This window comes from Panicum virgatum, chromosome 2N (genome assembly GCF_016808335.1).
Source record: "Panicum virgatum strain AP13 chromosome 2N, P.virgatum_v5, whole genome shotgun sequence".
Taxonomy (NCBI): Eukaryota; Viridiplantae; Streptophyta; class Magnoliopsida; order Poales; family Poaceae; genus Panicum; species Panicum virgatum.
The window spans coordinates 6,072,583-6,092,581 of NC_053146.1; the positions used below are offsets into that span (position 1 = coordinate 6,072,583).

The window sequence follows — 19,999 nt, forward strand, 5'->3', positions numbered from 1 at the left end:
GGCCCAACTAAGCCCACCTGCAGGCAGACCGTCACCACCTCAAGGAGCCCTGGCGGCCTGGCCTCACTCCCCACCCCAACCAACGGACGGCCGCACCTGCACGCGCCGCCGGAGCGCGCTCCCCTCCCGTAGCCGCCGTCCGCCACCTCGCTCCCCTCCCGTAGCCGCCGGGGACCCGGCGTCCTCGTCCCCCCGCCGCATCCTCCTTTAACGGCGCCGGGCGGAGGTCCATCCCAACTCGCCGGTAAGCTCTCCCCGTCTCTCTCCTTAGATCTCTCGAGGCCAAATCCAGGCACAAAACCGAAATTTCGTGCTGTCTACAGTCCCCAATCCATCCGGGGAGTGGGGCGGATGGATTTGTTCGCTCCTCTTGCGTAGTGCCAATCCGACCCGTCCGTGTTTCGATTCGGCTCTGATCTTCGCCAGCGCAGGGTGGAGCTCGGTGGAGCATCTTACCCTAAACCTTGTAGCTGTCGGGGTGCTACTGGTAGCAGCTGGTTTATTTCACGAGTTCCTTCCTGGGGCCTTAATAAAGCGCCAGTTGAAGGAAGAGAGATTTGGGATGCTCACGTGCTCACAAATGGCTCGTGGGAGTGTTACTCTCTTTAGGGATGTCGCTGAATTGCTGAAGATTTTTTATTTTTTTTGCCACACCTGCAGGTCACCCAAAGGGGCTGGGGCAACCATGCCCAAAGTTAAGAATCCTCATGTCTTCATGGACATATCAATCGGCGGAGGAAGCGCCGAGAGGATCACATTCGAGGTTGTAAAGCTTGCAGCAGCATGCTTGGTCTTGCATTTTGCGTAATGGCTGGCTGTTTCGGCTGTTGAGGACATGGTCACATACGCCATATTAACCCTTGGTGTTTGTTTGCAGCTATTTGCAAATGTAGTCCCGAAGACTGTGGAGAACTTCCGAGCACTTTGTACTGGTAATTCTGGTTCCTTTCTGTGAAATAGCGTGTCCGCGCGCTTGTTTGGACTTGTTATCTTGCTATGTTTGAATACACAAGCTCTCAGTGTTAGTAACAAATGGAAAGATGTCACCATGCTCTTTTTTTTTCGTGTTAGATTGTTTGATCATATGTGACACGAGAGAGTTGAAACTAATTACACAATATACTTTCTTCATACTTGATCGTGTTTGACTTTACCAAGTTTCTTTGGTAGGAGTAAGGTTCGCTATTTTGAGTAGCTGAAAATTCACATAATCTAAATGATTTATATGCATGGAGTTGCAAGCTGTATTTCCATTTTATAGTCCAAATCCTAAGTCTTAACTCTGCCCAACATGTAGGTGAAAAGGGCCTTGGAGCATCCACACAGAAACCACTCTATTATAAGGGAACAAACATCCATCGCATAGTTAAAGGGTTTGTTGCTCAGGTATTGCAAGATTGCTACTATCTGGCTCCTGCATATTTCTTAGCTAGTGATGGTATATTCGAGTCTTTTGTGGGATTTCAACTACAGGACTATATGCAATATGTATGTGATTTTGCTTCTATTCATGCAGCTTGATCCCAGAATTCTCATTCTGATAGATATCATTAACACCTGTTTTTTTTAACTAAATTTGTAAAATTTCTTTCCTGCAGGGTGGTGATTTTTCAAGAGGAGATGGTATTGCTTCATTAGCCCAGGCTTCTTCTTTCAACTGACTTCTTGCTGTAGTGTACTTTATAAGCTCAACATTGCATGCTATTTCCAGGACGTGGTGGAGAGAGCATTTATGGTGGAAAATTTCCAGGTTACTATAGCTACATTGAAACTTTTGGCAGTCGTAAAATTTATCTGTTAGCTATCAGTGACTGTCCTTTTTAGCTTTTGCTGAAGTTTTCTTGCATTCCATCATTTGTTCTACAGATGAAAACTTCAGGCTAATGCACGATCAGCCTGGTGTGCTGTCAATGGCAAATTCTGGACCAGACACCAATGGGTCCCAATTTTTTATAACATTCAAGCCTCTACCACATCTTAATGGGTACTGCTTCTTTTTCTTGAGTCACTTGGCTTTATATGTCACAACGAAAAAAGTAAAAAAAAACTAAAATGTTGTGAGAAAATTTACTGGTGACATTGTGACTAGTAATGATTCAAAGTAAGTGATGATGACCCCAACCTGGATCATGTATTATATTTACCTCCCCCCCCCCACCCCTCGAATATGCTGGAGAGCTTCCTTAACATTGATTAATGTCACCGATTCCTAACTTCCTGTGATGTCTTCCCTTTGTCTTATATTCCCTACCTATTCCCCATGGCATAACGACCTTATGAATTAAACTGTAATGTCTGTAGCAAGCACGTGGTCTTTGGGAAGGTGGTCAGTGGAATAGATTTGCTTAAGAAGCTTGAAGCAGTTGGTGGTGAAAATGGAACCCCTACTCGTCAAGTGAAAATTGTAGACTGTGGTGAAGTCTCTAACATCAATTCTCAAGATCAGCTACAGGGAGAGAAAGGTATAAAGAATGAGTAATATGTAGATCTGCAAATATTTTGTATCTTTTCTCTGCTAAATTTTCTCATACCACTTTTTGCAGAGAAGAAGCTAAGAACAAATGCTAACTCCAATGCTGAAGAGAGAACCAAATCCAAAAAAGCATCCAGTGATGATAAACACAGAAAGAAGAGAAAACACTACTCATCTGATTCTTATAGTTCAGATAATTCAGACTCACGATCCTATTCCTCAGAGAGTGGTTCTGATTCAGAATCATACTCATCATCATCATTGGATACTAGCTCATCCAGTGATCATAGGCGTAAGAGAAGAAAAAGTTCTAAGAAAGATAAGCGTAAGCCTACAAAGAAGAAGGGTAAACATACGAAGAGTAAGAAAAAGAGTACAAGACCTAAACGGAGATCGAGACGGTACAATATTAATATGTATTATCTTGCTACTTAGTTAGCATTGGATGCCTCATCGAAAATTTGTCCTTTTTGATGCTGTTTTATCTTATAGGAGCTATGGGAGTTCAAGTGACGATTCAAAAAGCTCAAAGTCAGATAACAGCAGTTCTGACAGTGAAAGTGGGGGCCGTGTTACCAAGCGTTCCTCACGGAAAGGTAGTAAACCTAATGGCAATTAGATTTACTTTGTGTTTTCTATATCTACCATCATATTCTAGTGGACCTCAGTTTGAGTGCATATATTTCTGGCCTGCTAAAACCTGCCATGCTGGAAAATTTCTGCTTATGAGGTTACTATGTTTAGTTTTCTTAAAAAAGAAAAAGAAAAAGCATACATTGAATAATAACATTTTAGCATCCATAGAAAAAAGAAACTTCCGACTTTGGTGCCTTGTTCATTCTATTATTAATCTTCATTGTTTATTGATAGTGATACATATTTCATTAAAGATACTGTATATTTTTCTTTTGGATACGAGAAATAAATGGAGTGGAGTTCTTTCACAGTGATAACAAAACTACATTTTCTAATTGAAAGCAACTGTTTCTAATAATGAGTTACTGTCCTTTCTCCAAACTGAAAGAAACTATTTGTAACTATGGCACATACTAAAATATCCAATCAGCTTGAAGTTTCATAGACTGCATTTATTTATAACATTTTAATTTAATGTTCTGAGATGATTTTGCCTCACTCTTTTGTTGGTCTACTGTTTTGATGTGGTAACCATCTTTATTTTTAGCAGACAAAGAGAGTACCAAAATGACAATTTCAGGACATGGAAGAACCTTTGAAGATGTAGACAAAAGCAAACACATGGTTACTGCTGTCCACCATTCACATGATGGGAGTAAACCCTCAAACAAAGATGAAAATGGAGCTGACGACAGATCTGGAAATTACAATCCAGAAGATAGGTATACCTATTTCATGTTTGGTTTGTCAAACACACTTTCCTTTTGGGATCCTGTTACTACCATGCAAGAGAGCAAAGTTTGTCCTGTTTTAACTTTGAGATTACTATTTACCGTCTGAGTGGTTAATACAGATGTCCTTGTTTCTAAATGCAGGAATGATCGAGTTGCAAGCTCCAGGATCAATCCCATTCAGGCTCATGTAAATTTAACAAAGCCAGGAAGCGCAGATGGCAACAGTGGTGCTGATACTGCAGAGCCTGGCATGGTTAGAACTGGTACAGAAAGGCACCTGCCAAGCAATGAACCTGTGGCCACCAATGGTAAAGATGTACCTATGGGCTCTGCAGACAATGGACAGCCTCAACGAATCAGGAAAGGACGTGGTTTTACACAGAAGTATGGATATGCTCGGCGGTACAGGACACCATCTCCAGAGCGCCCTCCTGTTCGGCCCCACTATGATGGAGGAAGAGATGATAGATGGAACAATTTCAATAGGTAAAATTGAAATTAGAGTATTTATCAAACTTTGACAGATCGGACGTTTTTACTGATTTCCCCATTATGACTAGGTATGGAAGAAATGGTCCTTACAGTAGACGCTCGCCAGTAAGGAGATACCATGGCTCCCCAAGAGGCAGTAGCCCATCCAGGTTGGTGTTTGTTATGTATTAAAGTGAGGTTTGCAGGGCTTCGCTAATCTCATTATCATTAGACTTAAGAGTAACAGTGACCTCTTTGCAGCTAACTCTTATTTTTCTTCATATGCTTGTTTAATGCCTTAGAGTTGCATGTTGTATTATTATAAATTTACTTCTTGGAACCAACCTGCTCGTCGTAAATAGCTGGATAAAAGCCATCACTAACTTGTTCTGATGCTTAAATTATAATAGCACCAACAAGTAAAGAACATGGCATTAAATATTTTATCATATCCAATCTAGATGGATCTGGCGTTGCTTCCAGATTAGATGTTCATCTTTCTAAACTTGTGATCAAAACTGTCAGGAAATTTGTGCCTGGTAAAAATATTTTGTTCTGTTAGTTCATCAATTCCATAGTTTACTTGGTTTGATTAAATCCCTATGGTATTGTGCATAATGAACCACATGTATTGAATGTCAATTTTTGTCTATATAGATCAGCTGTGCAAGCACAACATAAACCCTACACTGCTTGTAGATCAAGCAGCTCGTATAAGATTGGAGTTTACTTGAGTAGCTCTTCCATCACCATGATGAAAAATATTTTTTTCCTTTCCATTTGCCCTGCTACTTTTTTGTACCATTTTGCGCAAAGCCATGTTACTTTAGCAGTCGCTCAAAGTTTAGTCCATGACATCAGGTACCCAAGGAGAGACCGAAGCAGGAGTAGATCACACAGTCCGGTGAGACGCCGTGACCGTGGAGGGTATCGCCGCCCCAGCCCAAGACGCAGCCGTAGCCCCGCAGAACAAACAAGACGCGACTTGAGCAACAAGCCCCCTCGATCAGGTCATGGCGGAGGTGGCCCAGACCACCGTGGCGGCAGCCCCCCTATCAACAGAGGACGGTCCAGGTCCAGGTCGAAGAGCCGTGACCCCTCGAGGCCCAGATCTCCCGAAGCTGCCCCAGCCAAGAGGGAGAGCTCGAGATACAACCGCAGGCGCAGCAGCAGCTCCAGATCCAGCAGCCTTGATGGAAACAAAGGCCTGGTTTCGTACTGAGATGTGACAATTGCGCAATCTCCAGGCGCCTACAACTCTTGTTTCATGCTAGTTTAGTATTCTGTACGCTTTTGTAATGGCTTGTCTCGAATCGCTTTCTATGTAGTTGTACATTTGGATGTTCTGTTGGACTTAAAAATGTTTCGTATTTCAGACGATTTTTAGACTAGTTTTGAGTTGGTATGCCGCTAAGATTTTTCATGAAACTATGTGTTGCCATCAGGAAGATAGGGCCATGCTCTGTATGCAGGCATAGTTGATTTGGTCCCGTTCGATTTGTTCTATTTTTGAACCGTCCAAGCTTCTGTGACAGAGCTATTCTTGAGCAAACTAAAAAAAAAACATGATCCATCTTGCGCAAACCAAAAAAAAGACCGTAATGTGCAAACCAAAAAACAAGAAACATGATCCGTCATGTGCAAACAAAAAAAAAACATGATCTGATAAATTTCCGCTTCTGATAATCAACTCAACTCACCACTGTCACTGTTCAGTGATGAGTCACCATGCTTCTTCACCCTTCGTGGTCCCATCGACCAGTGTCTGTGTGAGCGACCTTCCCGTTGCTTCTGTCCCCGGTACATGATTCGCCTCGAGAAGCGGCGCTGCGAGCTGCGGGCGGCGGCTGTGGCGGCGGCGCCGGAGATGGCAGGCATTCCTCCGGCCGGCGGCGGCGGGCACGGGGAGAGGTATACGCGGGGCTTGCTCTCCCGTTTCATTCGGAAGCGGCGGCCCTGCCCAAAGTTTTGACCTTCTCGGCATTTCGTGGCAGGGCGGAGGTTCCCCGGCGAGGCGGGGACGGGAATGTCACAACACCGGATTCGAACGCGGTTCCAGGTGATCAGCTGGGGGCCGGCGGTTGTGGCGGGGGGCGCGGGTTCGGAGGCGGTGCAGGGCAGCGGTCCGGCCTGCGGCGGCGCGGGTACGGTGTTGGCGCACGACGGCGGCGCTCAGAGCGGAGGAGCGGTGGGCGGCGCTGCCCAAGCATGTGGCTGGGTTCGCAGGTGAGAACGCTGCGTTCATCCTGTCTTGTGCTGGCGGTCGGGTTAAGGAGTCAAATTTTGCACCGAATTTGATACCGGTTGCAGCCAAAATCGGGTAGAAAGGGAAACTTCAGATGTCCAGTGTGTATGAAAAATTGGGTCTGGATTCGGGTAACTGTAATATTAACTCCTCGGGTATTCTAGTTTTTTGCTGTGTTCTATTGTTGTTAGTGGTTCAAAGGTTTTGGGTTTAAGGTGTATCTGTTAACAATCCTGGATGTTCATGAATCATTCGGCATCTCTGCATTGGCAGGCCTCGCTTTGGTTCGATTCCGGATGAGAGGACGCCAAAGCCAGGCCGTGTTAGTGCGTATGAGCAAACACTGAGGAATTACGCTGAGAAGAAGTCAGGTGTTGTTATCAATCCGGCAGCAGGCACATCTTTCGACTCCCGTGCTGAAGCATACGAGTTCTACAACTTGTACTCTTGGGAGGTGGGGTTTGGCATTCGCTGGGGTAGGAACAGAAAGAATGCTGCTAAAAGTGTTACAAGGCAAGAGATTGTCTGTAGCTGTGTGGTGAGTTGTAATTCTACTTATGTTTTCGTCAGTCTGTACACTTACTTGGAAAAATTAGGGTACCTTAGTTGTCACTCATGGTTGCGCTTTAGGGCAATCCAGAGAAGGCCAACAGTTCAACTCAGCGAACTGGCTGCAAGGCTATGATCAAGTTGCACAGGTCCAATGATAATGGTTGGCACATTGGAGAATTTATAGCTGAGCACACTCATCCTCTCACTGGGGCTTGCAGTGAGAAGTCAGAGTGGCCTTCTCACAAGCATCTCGATCCCTACACTAAAAATCTAGTGCTCCACCTTAGGAACAACAACATGGATCTCAGTAAGATCAATGGCATCATTGCTAGCTTCTTTGGGGCCATGGAGAATGTACTGTTCAATAAGAGGGCTTTGAAGTCGCTGTGTGCAAGGATATCAAAGGAGAACTCCGATGATGATGTTTGTAAGGCTCTTGAGTTGTTTCATTCTTTTAGGAGGGATGACCCAAGCTTCATGTATAGTGTTGAGGTGGACAATGAGAGCCGGATAAAGACATTGTTATGGACAAATGGGTGTAGCAGAATGAAATATGCACACTTTGGTGATTCAATAACATTCGATACGACATATAGGACTACTCTGTATGACATGCCCTTTGGCCTGTTTGTTGGTACCAATAATCATTATCAAAGTGTCATACTCGGGGGAGTGCTGATGAGATATGAGACAGAGGAAAGTTTCAAATGGGTGTTCAATGAGTTTGTTACATTAATGGGGGGTAAAGCTCCATGTACGATTCTGACAGGTAACACCCCCTTCCTTTCTGCTCTTTATCCTTTTCACAAAATTGACTGTGCTTTCGTTTTGGATTGCTGCTTTCACATTTTTCAACTGATATCAACTGTGTGGGCTGTGCTAAATGTAGACCAATGCCATGAGATGGAGTTGGCAATCACGGAGGTGCTACCTGATACGACTCATAGATGGTGTAAGTTGCATGTGCTGAGAAGGGAGGATGAATGCCTTGGGCCAATTTATTTGAAGAATCCTGGATTTAAGGATGACTTTCATAAGGTCATTGACGCAATGTTATTGACAGTGGCAGAGTTTGAGTCTGCTTGGCAGCATCTCCTGGAGAAGTACAATTTGCATGGAGATGCATTCCTTACTCAGATTTATGATTCTCGACATAGATGGGCAAAACCCTACTTCAAAGAGAAATTCTGTGGCAAACAGACTAGTATGCAAAAAAGAGAGACCGTGAACCACATGCTCAAAGGTTATGTACCACCGGATAGCTCTATCTACATGTTCGTGCAGCAGTACAACCAACTCCAATCTGATCTGGAGTCAAAGGAAAGCTTTGAGGAGAGCAGGAGTAAGAAGGTAACAGGTTGTACAGGCTGGTTGCCATTTATGTTTTAGCCGGTAAGTCCCATTTGTGATTTATCTGTCTGTCCTGCAGAAATCAAGGGTCCTGAGCAAAGGAGTTCCAATTGAGGAGCATGCTGCAAAGGTATATACAAGGGCTATGTTTGAAAAGTTCGGTGAAATAATCTTCGAATCTGGTTCGTACGTGGTAGATGAGATGGAGAAAGGGAAGGCATATGTAGCACGGCACATCAGGAGTGACCGCCGGGAGACATGGTCACAGGTGGAGTTCCAGGTTATGATCCGGGCTGAAGATGGTACAGTTGTTTGTGAGTGCGGACTGGGGGAGCACATGGGGATGTCGTGCTGCCATGCTGTGAAGGTAAGATTTTCATGGTGTTTCAGACTGCGATCTGACGCTTCTATCTTGAATGCATAGTGGTAGGTTTCAGAACTCAGATATAACCAGAGGACATCTGTGCTGGCGCAGGTGATGACACACTTGGGAATGCAGGAGATACCTGCTGGAAACATCGCGAAACGATGGACGAGGAGTGCAAGGGATATTGCACCGGATCATCTGGCTGAGTACCCGAAGGATATGACACCAGGGATGCAGCAAGCATATAGATACTCGGCACTGTATGCTGCAGCCATGGAGCTCGTAGATCTTGGCGCCTCGAGTGATGATGCATTTGCAATCGCGACTGCAGCTCTGGCACAAGCGAAGCTGAAGATTCTGGAGGCCGGCAAATCTAAGGATGGTGCTAGGTCAGCCGAGCAGCCCACCCATTCAGCCGCCTCGGCACAGGGCTCCGATGCTCAGGACATGTCTGCTGTGACCATGGACGACACCATTTTCGCAGCAGGGGGAGGGAGGTTGGGGATGAAGGCGGCGCCTGGGCGCAAGCGCAAGCTTCTGCAGCATTTTCCAGCAGAAGAAGTGTCACAGCCCACAGTCGCAGCTCACATATGAACTAGCTGCAACCTGGTGGGTGTTTCGGCATCAGTGTTGTAATTTACACTTTTGCAGTGGAGGAAATGGTAGTCATCTAGTCCTGGTGAGTAGTTGTAGGCTGATGGCCGAATTGTACCAGAAGCCTGGTGGGAAGACGCATGCTGGTAGTAGGTAGCTTGTAGTGATGCTGGAATGTGATCGTAGTTCCAAGCCGCAGTGGTGTTGCCACGCTTTGTTCATTGTTTTAAGGTGTCAATCCCTTGGTCATGGGCACTATGCCCATTCTCTTATGTAAGCACGGAGCATATGAATTTCTAGTCATTTTTCCACGGATTGTTCTTGCAGCCATCCTACTCAGGCCAGTTGCAAGGATGACCCAAAAAAGAAAAAGAAAAAAAGGGCAGAGCTATAAAAGCGTCGCATATCTACAAGGATGACAAGCTTATTTTTAGCAAGACAATGATAAGCCCCTTTCAAAAAAATATATAATGTCAAGTCGGCCCAAGTTGTCAGGATACTGAAATCTTTTTTTTTTTACGGGTTTTCTACAAATCTATAGGGTGTTTTTCACCCCTCTTTTTCACTCAGATTTGCACGGCTGCGATTTCCTCAAGATTCGTGCAACATTGGGCCGTTGTGTTATTTTTTTTAGCAAAGATACTTGCTTTGGGAACTGGGGCCCATTAAACTTTGGGAACTTGGGAGACTTGCTTGGGCTTGGCTCTACCCCGCAGCAACTAGCCGTTAGGGCCCAATCAACCGAACGAGATGTTTGAGCCAGGCCCAACAACTCCTTTTGGCCGCTCCGCGAGCGGCAAAAACATTTTCCGGCATGTACGAAACGCCCCCAAAATCCCCGAGAGCGGCGGCCAGAAATTTCGAAATCGAAATCGCAGCGGCGGCGAGCAGCCGAGCTCAACCACGCCGCCCCCAGGCCCCACCCAGCCCCGCTCCCGCTTCCACCGTCGGTGGCCTCGCCGGCGTCGGGACGCAGCTACCAAGGCCCCGCCCGCGGCCGCCTTCTCCCCGGCGTCAAGAGGTGCGGTCCTCTCCTGCTCGTCTTTGGTGGTGACTCGTAACCTCTCTAGCTTCCATTGCTTGGGTGGATTACTTGCATTCCTGAGAAGTGGTGGTTTCGCGTCCCGAATGGAACGCAACCCCTCTCCTCCCCGTGGAGTTTGGTTTCCGATTCGATTTGATTTGATTGCTGCGTGCGTGATGCTCTGACTGCTTATCTGATCAAAACCCCCATTCGTTCGTCCGTTCATCAGGTTAATCCCCTGCGCCCCGATTGGAACAAGGGTTTGGTTCCGTGAGGCTGGTGGGAGATGGGGATAGAGGATTACCACGTGATCGGGCTCGTCGGGGAGGGCTCCTTCGGGAAGGTCTACAAGGGGAGGCGCAAGTACACTCGCCAGGTTGGCCCCGCTCGCCTCATCTCGTTTGCAGTTTTCTGGGACGATTTTGGGTTTCAGTTACACTCGCACCTCTCATCAGCGCCCCCATGAGCCTACTAGATTTTATTTGGGTTATCGATAAATTGACTGTGCATGTTCTCTGTCTGATTTTGATCCAGACGGTGGCGATGAAGTTTATTCTGAAGCATGGGAAGATGGATAAGGACCTACACAACCTTAGGCAGGAGATTGAGGTTACAAACTGTTGCTGCTTATTTATCTATTTGTACTTCAAAATTGGGTATGTTTGCCATATAAATGAAGGGCTAGAGGTTGGGGATGGGTGCTGTGTGGGAGACATTGTCCCTAACGCAAATGGGTTGAAACTTGTATGGAGGAACCAGTAATCATATATATAGCTTACTATGGTGTCTCTTTTCTCATGGTATCACAATCATTGTAGATTCTCAGGAACTCAAACATGAGAACATAGTTGAAATGATTGATGCTTTTGAGACCCCTCAGGAGTTTTGTGTTGTCACAGAGTTTGCTCAGGTACGCATGATCCTGGTTTGATTACAATGGGCTATCTCATCAATTATTGGCTGGATGGGGCTTGGTTGGCTAACTTTTAAGTGATAATGCTCGTCTCAGGGTGAATTGTTTGAGGTACTCGAGGATGATAGATGCCTTCCTGAAGAACAAGTTCAGGCGATTGCTAAGCAGCTGGTATGAATGTCACTCATGTTTCGTGTTCTTCACTCATCATAGCAGTCCAGAGTTGTTTAGGTTGCCTTAATGTTTCCAGCACTTCCTCATTTTCAGGTAAAAGCGTTGTATTACTTGCATTCCAATCGTATTATCCACCGGGATATGAAACCTCAGAACATTCTTATCGGTAAAGGATCTGTTGTAAAGGTACATTCCATTCCATGTCGGCAATGATTGATTACGTTTTCTATTTAATTTTTTTACTAATAGACCAACATGAGTTTTCTTTTGGTATACATTAGATGCTTCAAAGTAAGTTATCTTCCATGGTCTTAATCTTGAGATTCTATCAACTATTTGCCATGTGCAGTAATTGTATACATACAAAGTTCGCACCATCCTATATTTCCATGCAGTTCTTTTATTCCATCTCGTGTGTTTTAGTTTCCCGTTTACTTTCTTATGGTATGATGTTTAGTAGCTGTAGCTTGCTTGAATGAGTATTCATCCCAGGAATCATAGTTTTTGCTATAAAGCCTTGTTTAATCAATGTTATTTGCAGCACCTTGATAGTTTTCTAGTTATAATTCTCCTCCATCACACTGCAATGTCTGAAATTTCATTTCTATTCTTTCTTCCTTCAACAGCTTTGTGATTTTGGGTTTGCTCGTCTCATGTCAGCTAATACTGTTGTATTACGCTCCATAAAAGGTATTCTGTTTTGACCTTTAAATGCTATTTGAGATTCTTCCATCACTTCCTGTCTTGCATTCTCTTCCAAAAAATGGTGCTAGCACCTAGACGTTTTTCTCTAATCACATGCTGCCTCTTAGCTGAAAGTTATTAACATTTAATTTCCTAAACTAAAGTTAATCTCAAACTTCGAAAAGGTGTTACATGCTGCTACTGTACATCATAATTTATCAAAAGTCGTCTCCTTTCAATTGACTTGCTCCTTAGTTCTCTTTGCTTAGCTTAACGTATCATATGCTACATGGATATGGATTGAATTGATCTCATTTATATTTGTTCAGGAAGTTGTTTTTCCATCCATCCATTTTACTAGACTTGCTTTTCCTGTGCAGGTACACCTTTATATATGGCTCCTGAACTTGTGCGGGAACAACTATATAACCACACTGTGGATTTATGGTCCCTTGGGGTCATCTTGTATGTAAATCTTTTTTTTTTCTATGTATAATTTTTTATTTTTTAGATCTCTTATTAGTGGTGTCTTCCATATCATTATGTCAGCTTATCCTTTGCTAGTATGTGGTGGACGGTTTGATTTCATTTGCTTCCATCAAGCTAACTTTACTTTTTTTGGTTGGCCAGGTATGAACTGTTTGTTGGACAGCCCCCATTTTATACAAACTCAGTCTATGCACTTATACGACACATAGTCAAGGTTACCATTCTTATTTTAGTTACATCACTTATCGGCATTTCTTTTCTCAATATAAAAAAAATGCTCTTGAATATGGCAGGATCCTGTGAAATATCCAGATAATATGAGTGCAAACTTTAAGAGCTTTCTGAAGGGATTACTAAACAAGGTCACTAATGGCATTTGCTCCCAGGCCACAGCTGTTGAATTCATTCATTTCTCCTTTATTGTGTCTAATGTTGTGTTAGATGGAACAGGAGCCTCAAAGTAGATTAAGCTGGTCGGCATTGTTGGAGCACCCATTTGTCAAAGATGATTCAATGGAATCTGAAGCTGTAAGTATCTTGAGTTACATACTACAATAAATAAAGGAATTTTTGTTTTTCTCCTCTAAAAATTAGTAGTTTGAGTATAACAAGAATTGATACAGTAACTAAATGTCATTATTTAACTTTTACCCAGGATACCAGAACTGCACCTTTTGAAACTAAATGTTCTGAGAATAACTGTAAAGCTGAGGAGATCCAAACTTCAAGTATCCAAGCTTCTCCTGCTGATCCACAAAGTAGGAAATATTTTAATACCAAACCTATTTTCATGTGCTTATACATTCCTTTTCCAAAGGCTATGTTGTTGTTGTTGTTGTTGTTGTTGTTGTATACATTCCTTTTCCAAATTCTATATGTTGAACTGATTATAATATTGTGCAGGTCAAAATACTGTTAGCTATACCGAGAAACTAAAAGATAGCAAAAACATAGACCGCTATGGCTCATCTACTGGTACTGTTCTTGAAAGTAGCGCTACCTCAGACATGTTATTATCCAGACAAAAGATTGCATTGTAGTATTTGTGGTGTCAGTAGTGTATTTCAGAAAAGTCATGTTCTATTTTTCCCGGAGTATGCAGTTAGGGGTAATTTTCAAAAGTTGTTTCCCACATTTCTCAGAATTGCATAGTGGGGTTTTGTGTGTGTGTGTGTGTTGGGGGGGGGGGGGGGGGGGTTCCGTTCCTGGATGTTGAGTTTTTTGAGTCTTTGATTCCAACATAGTATAATTCTGAGTGTAATAGTATGTTAGATGTTTTTGTGCATATTGAAGATCGTTATTTATGTGCATTTCATCATTTCAGAGTGTATGGCTTTAGATAAGCTGGAAAAAACTTCACAAACAGTTACAGGCGCAAGCAACATTATTGGAGATAGAGAAGCACTGTTGAACATTCTTAGCCCGATCAGAATTTGGTTGAATAATCCTCCAAGCTCATCCAGGTAGATTTGTAACTTATACTTTTCCATTCCACATGTGCTATGCAGATGTTCTTTATTTTTATTTATCTCCAGGAATCAGGAAGAAAGAAAATAGTAAACCCATAGTAATATGGTTACAGTTGCTACCCACTATCCACATACTTCATCAACAGATGTGTTCACACTTCATTGTGTTGGCTGTATCCATCTGATCACTTTTCATGTATGCACTCTCTAAATTTGACATCCAGTGGTAGACTGGTAATTAGTAATTTATAATGCAGCTGCTGTCTACAGACACCACATCAAATAGAATATTAACATGAGAACATTGCTAAGTCTAAAATGCACTCAGAGAAAAGGTTGCAACTGTTATTTCTTCTGGTTCCTAATGCCAATTTACCAATTGTAACGTATGCTCGTTCAATTTTAACAGGGAACTGAACTTTGATGGAGTATATCAGTCACTTCGAATTGTTAAAAATTTAGTCGATACTGGGTCATGCCACTCTTGTGCAGCATCTGATGGCATCATCTCTACGTTTCTTGAATTTACTAGTCTCATGATCAAAATTAATCTTTCAGATGCTTATTGCCCTGCAGTTAAGGTATTTTTTTGAACTTAAAAGGTATTTAAATGGACATACTATAGTTTTTGACTCTTTGTTCACCATAAATATTAGTTCATCCTAGTAAAATAGCAATTCAAAGGAAGCAACCTATGTTCTGTACCTACCATATGTTCTGAAATTTTCAGTTTTGGGAACATAAAAGTAACTCTTACATTCTGTTGGTGCCTTCATAACTTGTTTTGTATAACCGAGTTTTTGTTGGCAGTGCCTAGCGATTGTACAAAAGCTACTTGGTACAAGTGAAGATGTTTTTTTAAGTTCTTATTACAGACACTAGTCCTCCCTGTATAAGCTTTATTCTCAGGTCACACTTCACTATCCACTTCAGGTTTTATCATCAGCTATGTTTACCCTCTTCTTGTGACTGATAGGGTTTTGATCTGCAGATCACTGTTTCTACTGTTGATCCATCTGGAAGAATATATTGTGAGTCAACTGCATGCCTTGCACTGATGTTATTTCGAGTTATTTCTCGGCTGAAAGCAAGTATGTCGTCTGAAGGCCCAAAGCATGTTGAAGAAAGTCTCCTCAAGATCATTGATCATGCTAGGAGGTCGCACTTGCTAGAACTCTTGTGCAAGTGTCTAATAGCTTCAGGTTTAAGCGTAGTATCAGGTTCTACGAACATGGTACCTGCAGCATGTGAGGCATGCAAGGCTATTTGGTATCTAGCTCATGCTGTTGACATTATGTCCATTACTGCACACCATTTCTCATTTCCATTAGCTAACTCAAGACAACATGTTGATTTAAAGCTGGATGATAAATTGCAACAGCAAGATTCGATGGCAGATTCAAACTCTACTGATCTTATAAATAGATTTTCAAAATCATTTCTAGGTTCTCAGCCAATGCAGGTTGCAGTTTATCACTGCTTGCACAATGGTCCAGAATCGGCTATTCATGCCTCACTTCAGGTAATCCTCCCATGCTTGTTGATCCATGAACCATAAATTCTCTTTGGACACATTACTTTTTGCTTATAGATACAACTTTTAGGTCTAATAAAAAAAAGCTAAGAAGAGAATTGTTTCTACCTGGAACAGACACCATTCAATACATTGCTAGTTCTCGTCAAATACAAACCCAAGCAGTAGTGTGGTACTATTGATGTTCTCTAGTCTATTCTAGTCTAGTGTGCATTCATGCTCCAGCTAGTTTTCATCTCCCTAAAAAACTGGTTGCACTATGAAATATCCTTTTTTGGAACTTCTTTTGAAAGTTTAGTGGCTGAGTGAACAGTAATTGACATTGCATGGTTCTCCCTCTTCAGTTCACATAACATACCATACCACATCAGGTGGTGCTTACATGGTTATATGTAGCTTACAGGTTTTTTTGAATGGGCATGGTACAGGCCCCAACTGTACCACTTGGGGTTCTTACCCCCTCTTTCTTCTTAATATATAGATGCACAACTCTCCTGCGCTTTCGAGAAAAAAAAATCATCAGGTGGTGCTTGGAAGAAAAGATTGAAATTATTATCCCTAACTCATGTAAAAACAAAATGAATGCATTTTCTCATGCAATACTATAAATTGATTTAGTGTCTTATACTGAACTTTATTTTGCTGATTCTCATGCATCTATTTGTTGCTTTTCAGCTTATTTCAAGGGCTTGTCTGCTGAATGCGCTTTTCTGTGCTATAATTTGTTGCCCATTGAATTCACCATCTGATATTAATGAAGCCGAATATGGTGGAGACGGCACAATAATATCTGATATGTTTTCTTTGTTATCACTGTATGGATCATATTTAAATAAGGAATCCAAGGAGAACAGCAATAAGAAAAGCAAATTATCCAACCCTCATGCTCTAGTAGTTCACTGCTGCCTTGCATTAGCAGCAATAGCAGCAAGTCTGAAGTTAGAGGGGCAATCCTCAGTTTATATTATCCTAATGAGCTCCCAGAAGAAACAGCGATCTAGGCTTTCAGTTCTTGCACACCTTTCTTCAGTTGATGATACAGTTAAAATTTCCCTACAGCCACATTGTGCATCTGCTATGCTTGCATTGTCATCACTTATCTCGCTTGAAAATGGAGCGCAAACCAGATCTTCTGTTTGTGAAACAGCTCTTGCTTTGCTTCCTCGTATGGCAACACTTCACACACTACTGAAACTTTGGTTATCTGATGGAAGTGAGGCACTCTGTAGATATAATGCTGGCCTATTGAATCTGTATGGCCTCCGTGATGGAAGTATTGGGCTGTTGGAGACAAGATTGAAATGGGGTGGGCCATTGGCCATTGAGCAAGCTTGTTCAGTTGGCACTCCACGGCTTCTAATTCTACTGCTTACTGATGGAAACTCAAAAGAGACCTCCGAAGTGAAAGATAGTCCAATACACCGCAGTGGATTGTCACCATTGGGAGTTGTATGGACCCTTTCTGCTTTATCTCATTGCCTTCCTGGTGGAATTTTCCGTGAACTTTTGTACAGCAGGGAACAGTTAAAACTTTTAACCGACTTGTTATCTGATATACACCTCAAGGCATTGGCAGCTTGGACAGGTCTTGGTGGTGGAAAGAGGGGAGTTCGGGAACTGATAAACTCTGTGGTTGATATTTTGGCATTTCCATTTGTTGCAGTGGAGAGTTCTCCAAATGTACCCTCACCATCTGCGTCCATCAATAGTGGCTTCCTTCTCAACGTTGCATCTCCTGGTAGAAGAATTGGTACTGAGAATAAGGAAATGCTAAAAATTATCGAGCATAACATGCCTCAATACATTCAAGTTTTGTTAGAGGTCTGATTTGTTGACTCTACCTTTTCTTATTTACCTGTAAACATTTCCATAAGCTTTCTTTCTTTTTCTAGGTTGGCGTTCCTGGGTCCATACTTCAGAGTCTTGACTATGTCGATGTGGAAGATCTAGCAAGACCCTTGGCCATTGTAGCCAAAATGGTGCGCTACCGCCCTCTAGCCTTGCAGCTTCTTAAAGAAGGTCTTCTAAATCCAAGTAAAGTAGCAGCATTACTTGAGGCTCGTACTACTGCAAAGGACACATTGCTGGACTTCCTCATGATAATTTCTGACCTTGCTCGGATGTCGAAGGTTTGTTGTTTCTTGGCTTATTGGCACTTGTCTTAGACCTGGAAAGATGTTATGTTGTGATGCCAAAACATTGTCGGATATATAGATTGACAGTTTTCTACATTGTGATTGTGCCCAGGACTTTAATGAACCCATTAATAAAGCTGGCCTTGTTGGATTTTTGAAGATTTTTTTATCAAATGAAGACCCTGATATAAGAGGAAAAGCCTGCAGTGCCATTGGCAACATGTGTCGTCACAACTCCTACTTCTATAGTTCACTTGTAAGAAAACACAATTTATTTCGTTGCAGACAGAAACTGTATGCATTTGTCTTAAACAAAATATTGAACTCTGTTGTTATTTTGGTAACAGGCAGCAAACAAGGTAATTCACCTCCTGGTTGACAGATGTTCTGATCCTGACAAGCGCACTCGGAAGTTTGCATGTTTCGCTGTAAGTTTGTAAATGCCTTCAAATTCAAAAGTGTTTGAACTTGTATCTTTTAAGCTTCAGAGCACACAATCCTTCCTATGCTGTTCGTGCAAATCTGAGTTACTTATCGATTCTTGCTGTTTCAGGTTGCCAATGCTGCTTATCATAATGACAAGCTATATGAAGAACTCAGACGTTCCATACCTCAACTCACGAAGCTACTTCTTGCTCCTGAGGAGGATAAAACCAAAGGTAACGCTGCAGGGGCGCTCAGTAATCTAGTGAGGAACTCTGATCTACTCTGCCAAGATATTGTCTCCCAAGGTGCAATTCAGGTTTGTCAAGTCTTGACTAGTACTCACGCTTCTAATCCTACTATTGGTTCCACTCCACCAAACCATAAAATGCTTTGGCCTTCTGTTTACTGAGAAATGGCTGACTGAAGAAAACACTACAATTTGTCATGACTTGTGACAAACCTCTCATCTCCAGACTCCCGACTTACTTTTGTGCAGGCCCTATTGAAGATGGTCACTAGTTACTCTGCAGTTGCCCTGAGCCCCCCCAACAGAGGAGATGCTCTTACGGAATCGCCCCTACAAATTGTGCTCTTTGCCCTGCGCAAGATGTGCGACCACACCATCTGCCGGAGCTTCATCCGATCTTCGGAGCTCCTCCCGGTCATCGCTCACCTCCGGCAGTCACCTGACCGGACGATCTCCGAGTACGCTTCTGACATCGCTACTAAGGTGCACCGAGGTTGAAGTTTCTCCGGGCAGGTGCAGTGCAGGTGTTCTTTTCTTTGTACACAGGGTATGATGTTCGTTAATAGGGATAGTGGGGCAGTATATGTTATCTGTTCCACACGGATCAACCACCGAATATGTATATGTATGTACATATGGCGCACAAAGATTCTCCTTAAATCTCGTGTTTACATGAACGCTGCACGCTTGCCAACCGCGTGCATTGCACGTAGAACACTCATCTGGATGGTCCAATTCCCGTTAGTCCACTCTTTTGGTTGCCAAGTTTTTATTCCCGATGTTGATGATACTAATGGCTTGCCTGCCAAACTCATGTGGACTGATGACGAGGGGGACATAATACAAGGGGCTGATCCATGTCACGTGGTGCATCGTCCGTTTGTACATACTCACCTTCAGGTGCCGGAGGTACTCTGAGGTCGACACGTCGCCTTTGCACAAGTTGAAATTTATTTTTTTAGATCAAGGAACAAATTGAATTTTATGGTTAGGTAGAGGGCGTGAGTGTTGAGATTATTTTTAAGAGGGTTTTGATATGCGTTAGATCTAGTCTGACTCGAAGGGCACACAAAGATTAGACAAGCAAAATTGATGGCCGTAAGGGATACCCACGGCATCTCTATTTGTTGTTCCAAAGTGTAAAGCCATCATTTTAGAAACTTGGTACAGTTGGTTAAGCTAAAAAGAATGCGGTTGGTGTCCTTAACACATCTTGGACAATGGTTCCATACAATCAGAAGAGAACAACATAATCGACCCATACTAAGTGATGTTGTCAATGGTTATTGATGAAGAAGACTACTCCCTCCGTTCCAAATTATTAATCGTTTTGACTTTTCTAAATAAATAAGTTGTGCTATGCATCTAGCTTCAATCCTTCATATCTAGATGCATAATAAAATTTATGTACATAGAAAAATTAAAACAACTAATAATTTAGGAGAGTACACCGATATGTGAGAGAAAATTGATTTTCCTGTT

The 19,999-nt window shown here is 42.8% G+C and overlaps 2 protein-coding genes and 1 pseudogene across 3 annotated transcripts; all 3 read left to right on the top strand.

Annotated features, from left to right (window-relative positions):
• Positions 1-66: 66 nt before the first annotated feature.
• Positions 67-5,735, top strand: LOC120659501 (peptidyl-prolyl cis-trans isomerase CYP63-like). Of its 2 annotated transcripts, none has more exons than XM_039937671.1 (14): positions 67-244; positions 661-763; positions 878-932; positions 1,298-1,386; positions 1,599-1,623; positions 1,712-1,750; positions 1,867-1,984; positions 2,302-2,462; positions 2,544-2,874; positions 2,966-3,069; positions 3,657-3,831; positions 3,985-4,329; positions 4,404-4,484; positions 5,176-5,735. In XM_039937671.1, the coding sequence occupies exons 2-14, from the start codon at positions 686-688 to the stop codon at positions 5,534-5,536; spliced, it is 1,962 nt and encodes a 653-aa protein (XP_039793605.1). In that variant the 5' UTR covers positions 67-244; positions 661-685; the 3' UTR covers positions 5,537-5,735. The 2 variants fall into 2 exon arrangements, with proteins under 2 accessions (XP_039793605.1, XP_039793606.1); XM_039937672.1 differs by having other exon boundaries at positions 3,660-3,831.
• Positions 5,736-6,294: 559 nt separating this feature from the next.
• On the top strand, positions 6,295-9,739 carry LOC120659498 (protein FAR1-RELATED SEQUENCE 9-like). The gene is made up of 6 exons (XM_039937666.1): positions 6,295-6,540; positions 6,833-7,097; positions 7,190-7,880; positions 8,001-8,461; positions 8,541-8,828; positions 8,937-9,739. The coding sequence occupies exons 1-6, from the start codon at positions 6,341-6,343 to the stop codon at positions 9,420-9,422; spliced, it is 2,391 nt and encodes a 796-aa protein (XP_039793600.1). The 5' UTR covers positions 6,295-6,340; the 3' UTR covers positions 9,423-9,739.
• A 538-nt stretch (positions 9,740-10,277) lies between these two features.
• LOC120659504 lies at positions 10,278-19,238 on the top strand (annotated as a pseudogene).
• The last annotated feature ends 761 nt before the right edge of the window (positions 19,239-19,999 follow it).

Coding starts and splice junctions, on each gene's coding strand:
- LOC120659501 (XM_039937671.1), top strand. CDS start 686: ATGCCCAAAGTTAAGAATCCTCATGTCTTCATGGACATATCAATCGGC. Junction 933..1,297: donor CTTCCGAGCACTTTGTACTG/GTAATTCTGGTT, acceptor CCCAACATGTAG/GTGAAAAGGGCCTTGGAGCA. Junction 4,330..4,403: donor AGATGGAACAATTTCAATAG/GTAAAATTGAAA, acceptor CATTATGACTAG/GTATGGAAGAAATGGTCCTT.
- LOC120659498 (XM_039937666.1), top strand. CDS start 6,341: ATGTCACAACACCGGATTCGAACGCGGTTCCAGGTGATCAGCTGGGGG. Junction 7,098..7,189: donor AGATTGTCTGTAGCTGTGTG/GTGAGTTGTAAT, acceptor GTTGCGCTTTAG/GGCAATCCAGAGAAGGCCAA. Junction 7,881..8,000: donor TCCATGTACGATTCTGACAG/GTAACACCCCCT, acceptor TGCTAAATGTAG/ACCAATGCCATGAGATGGAG.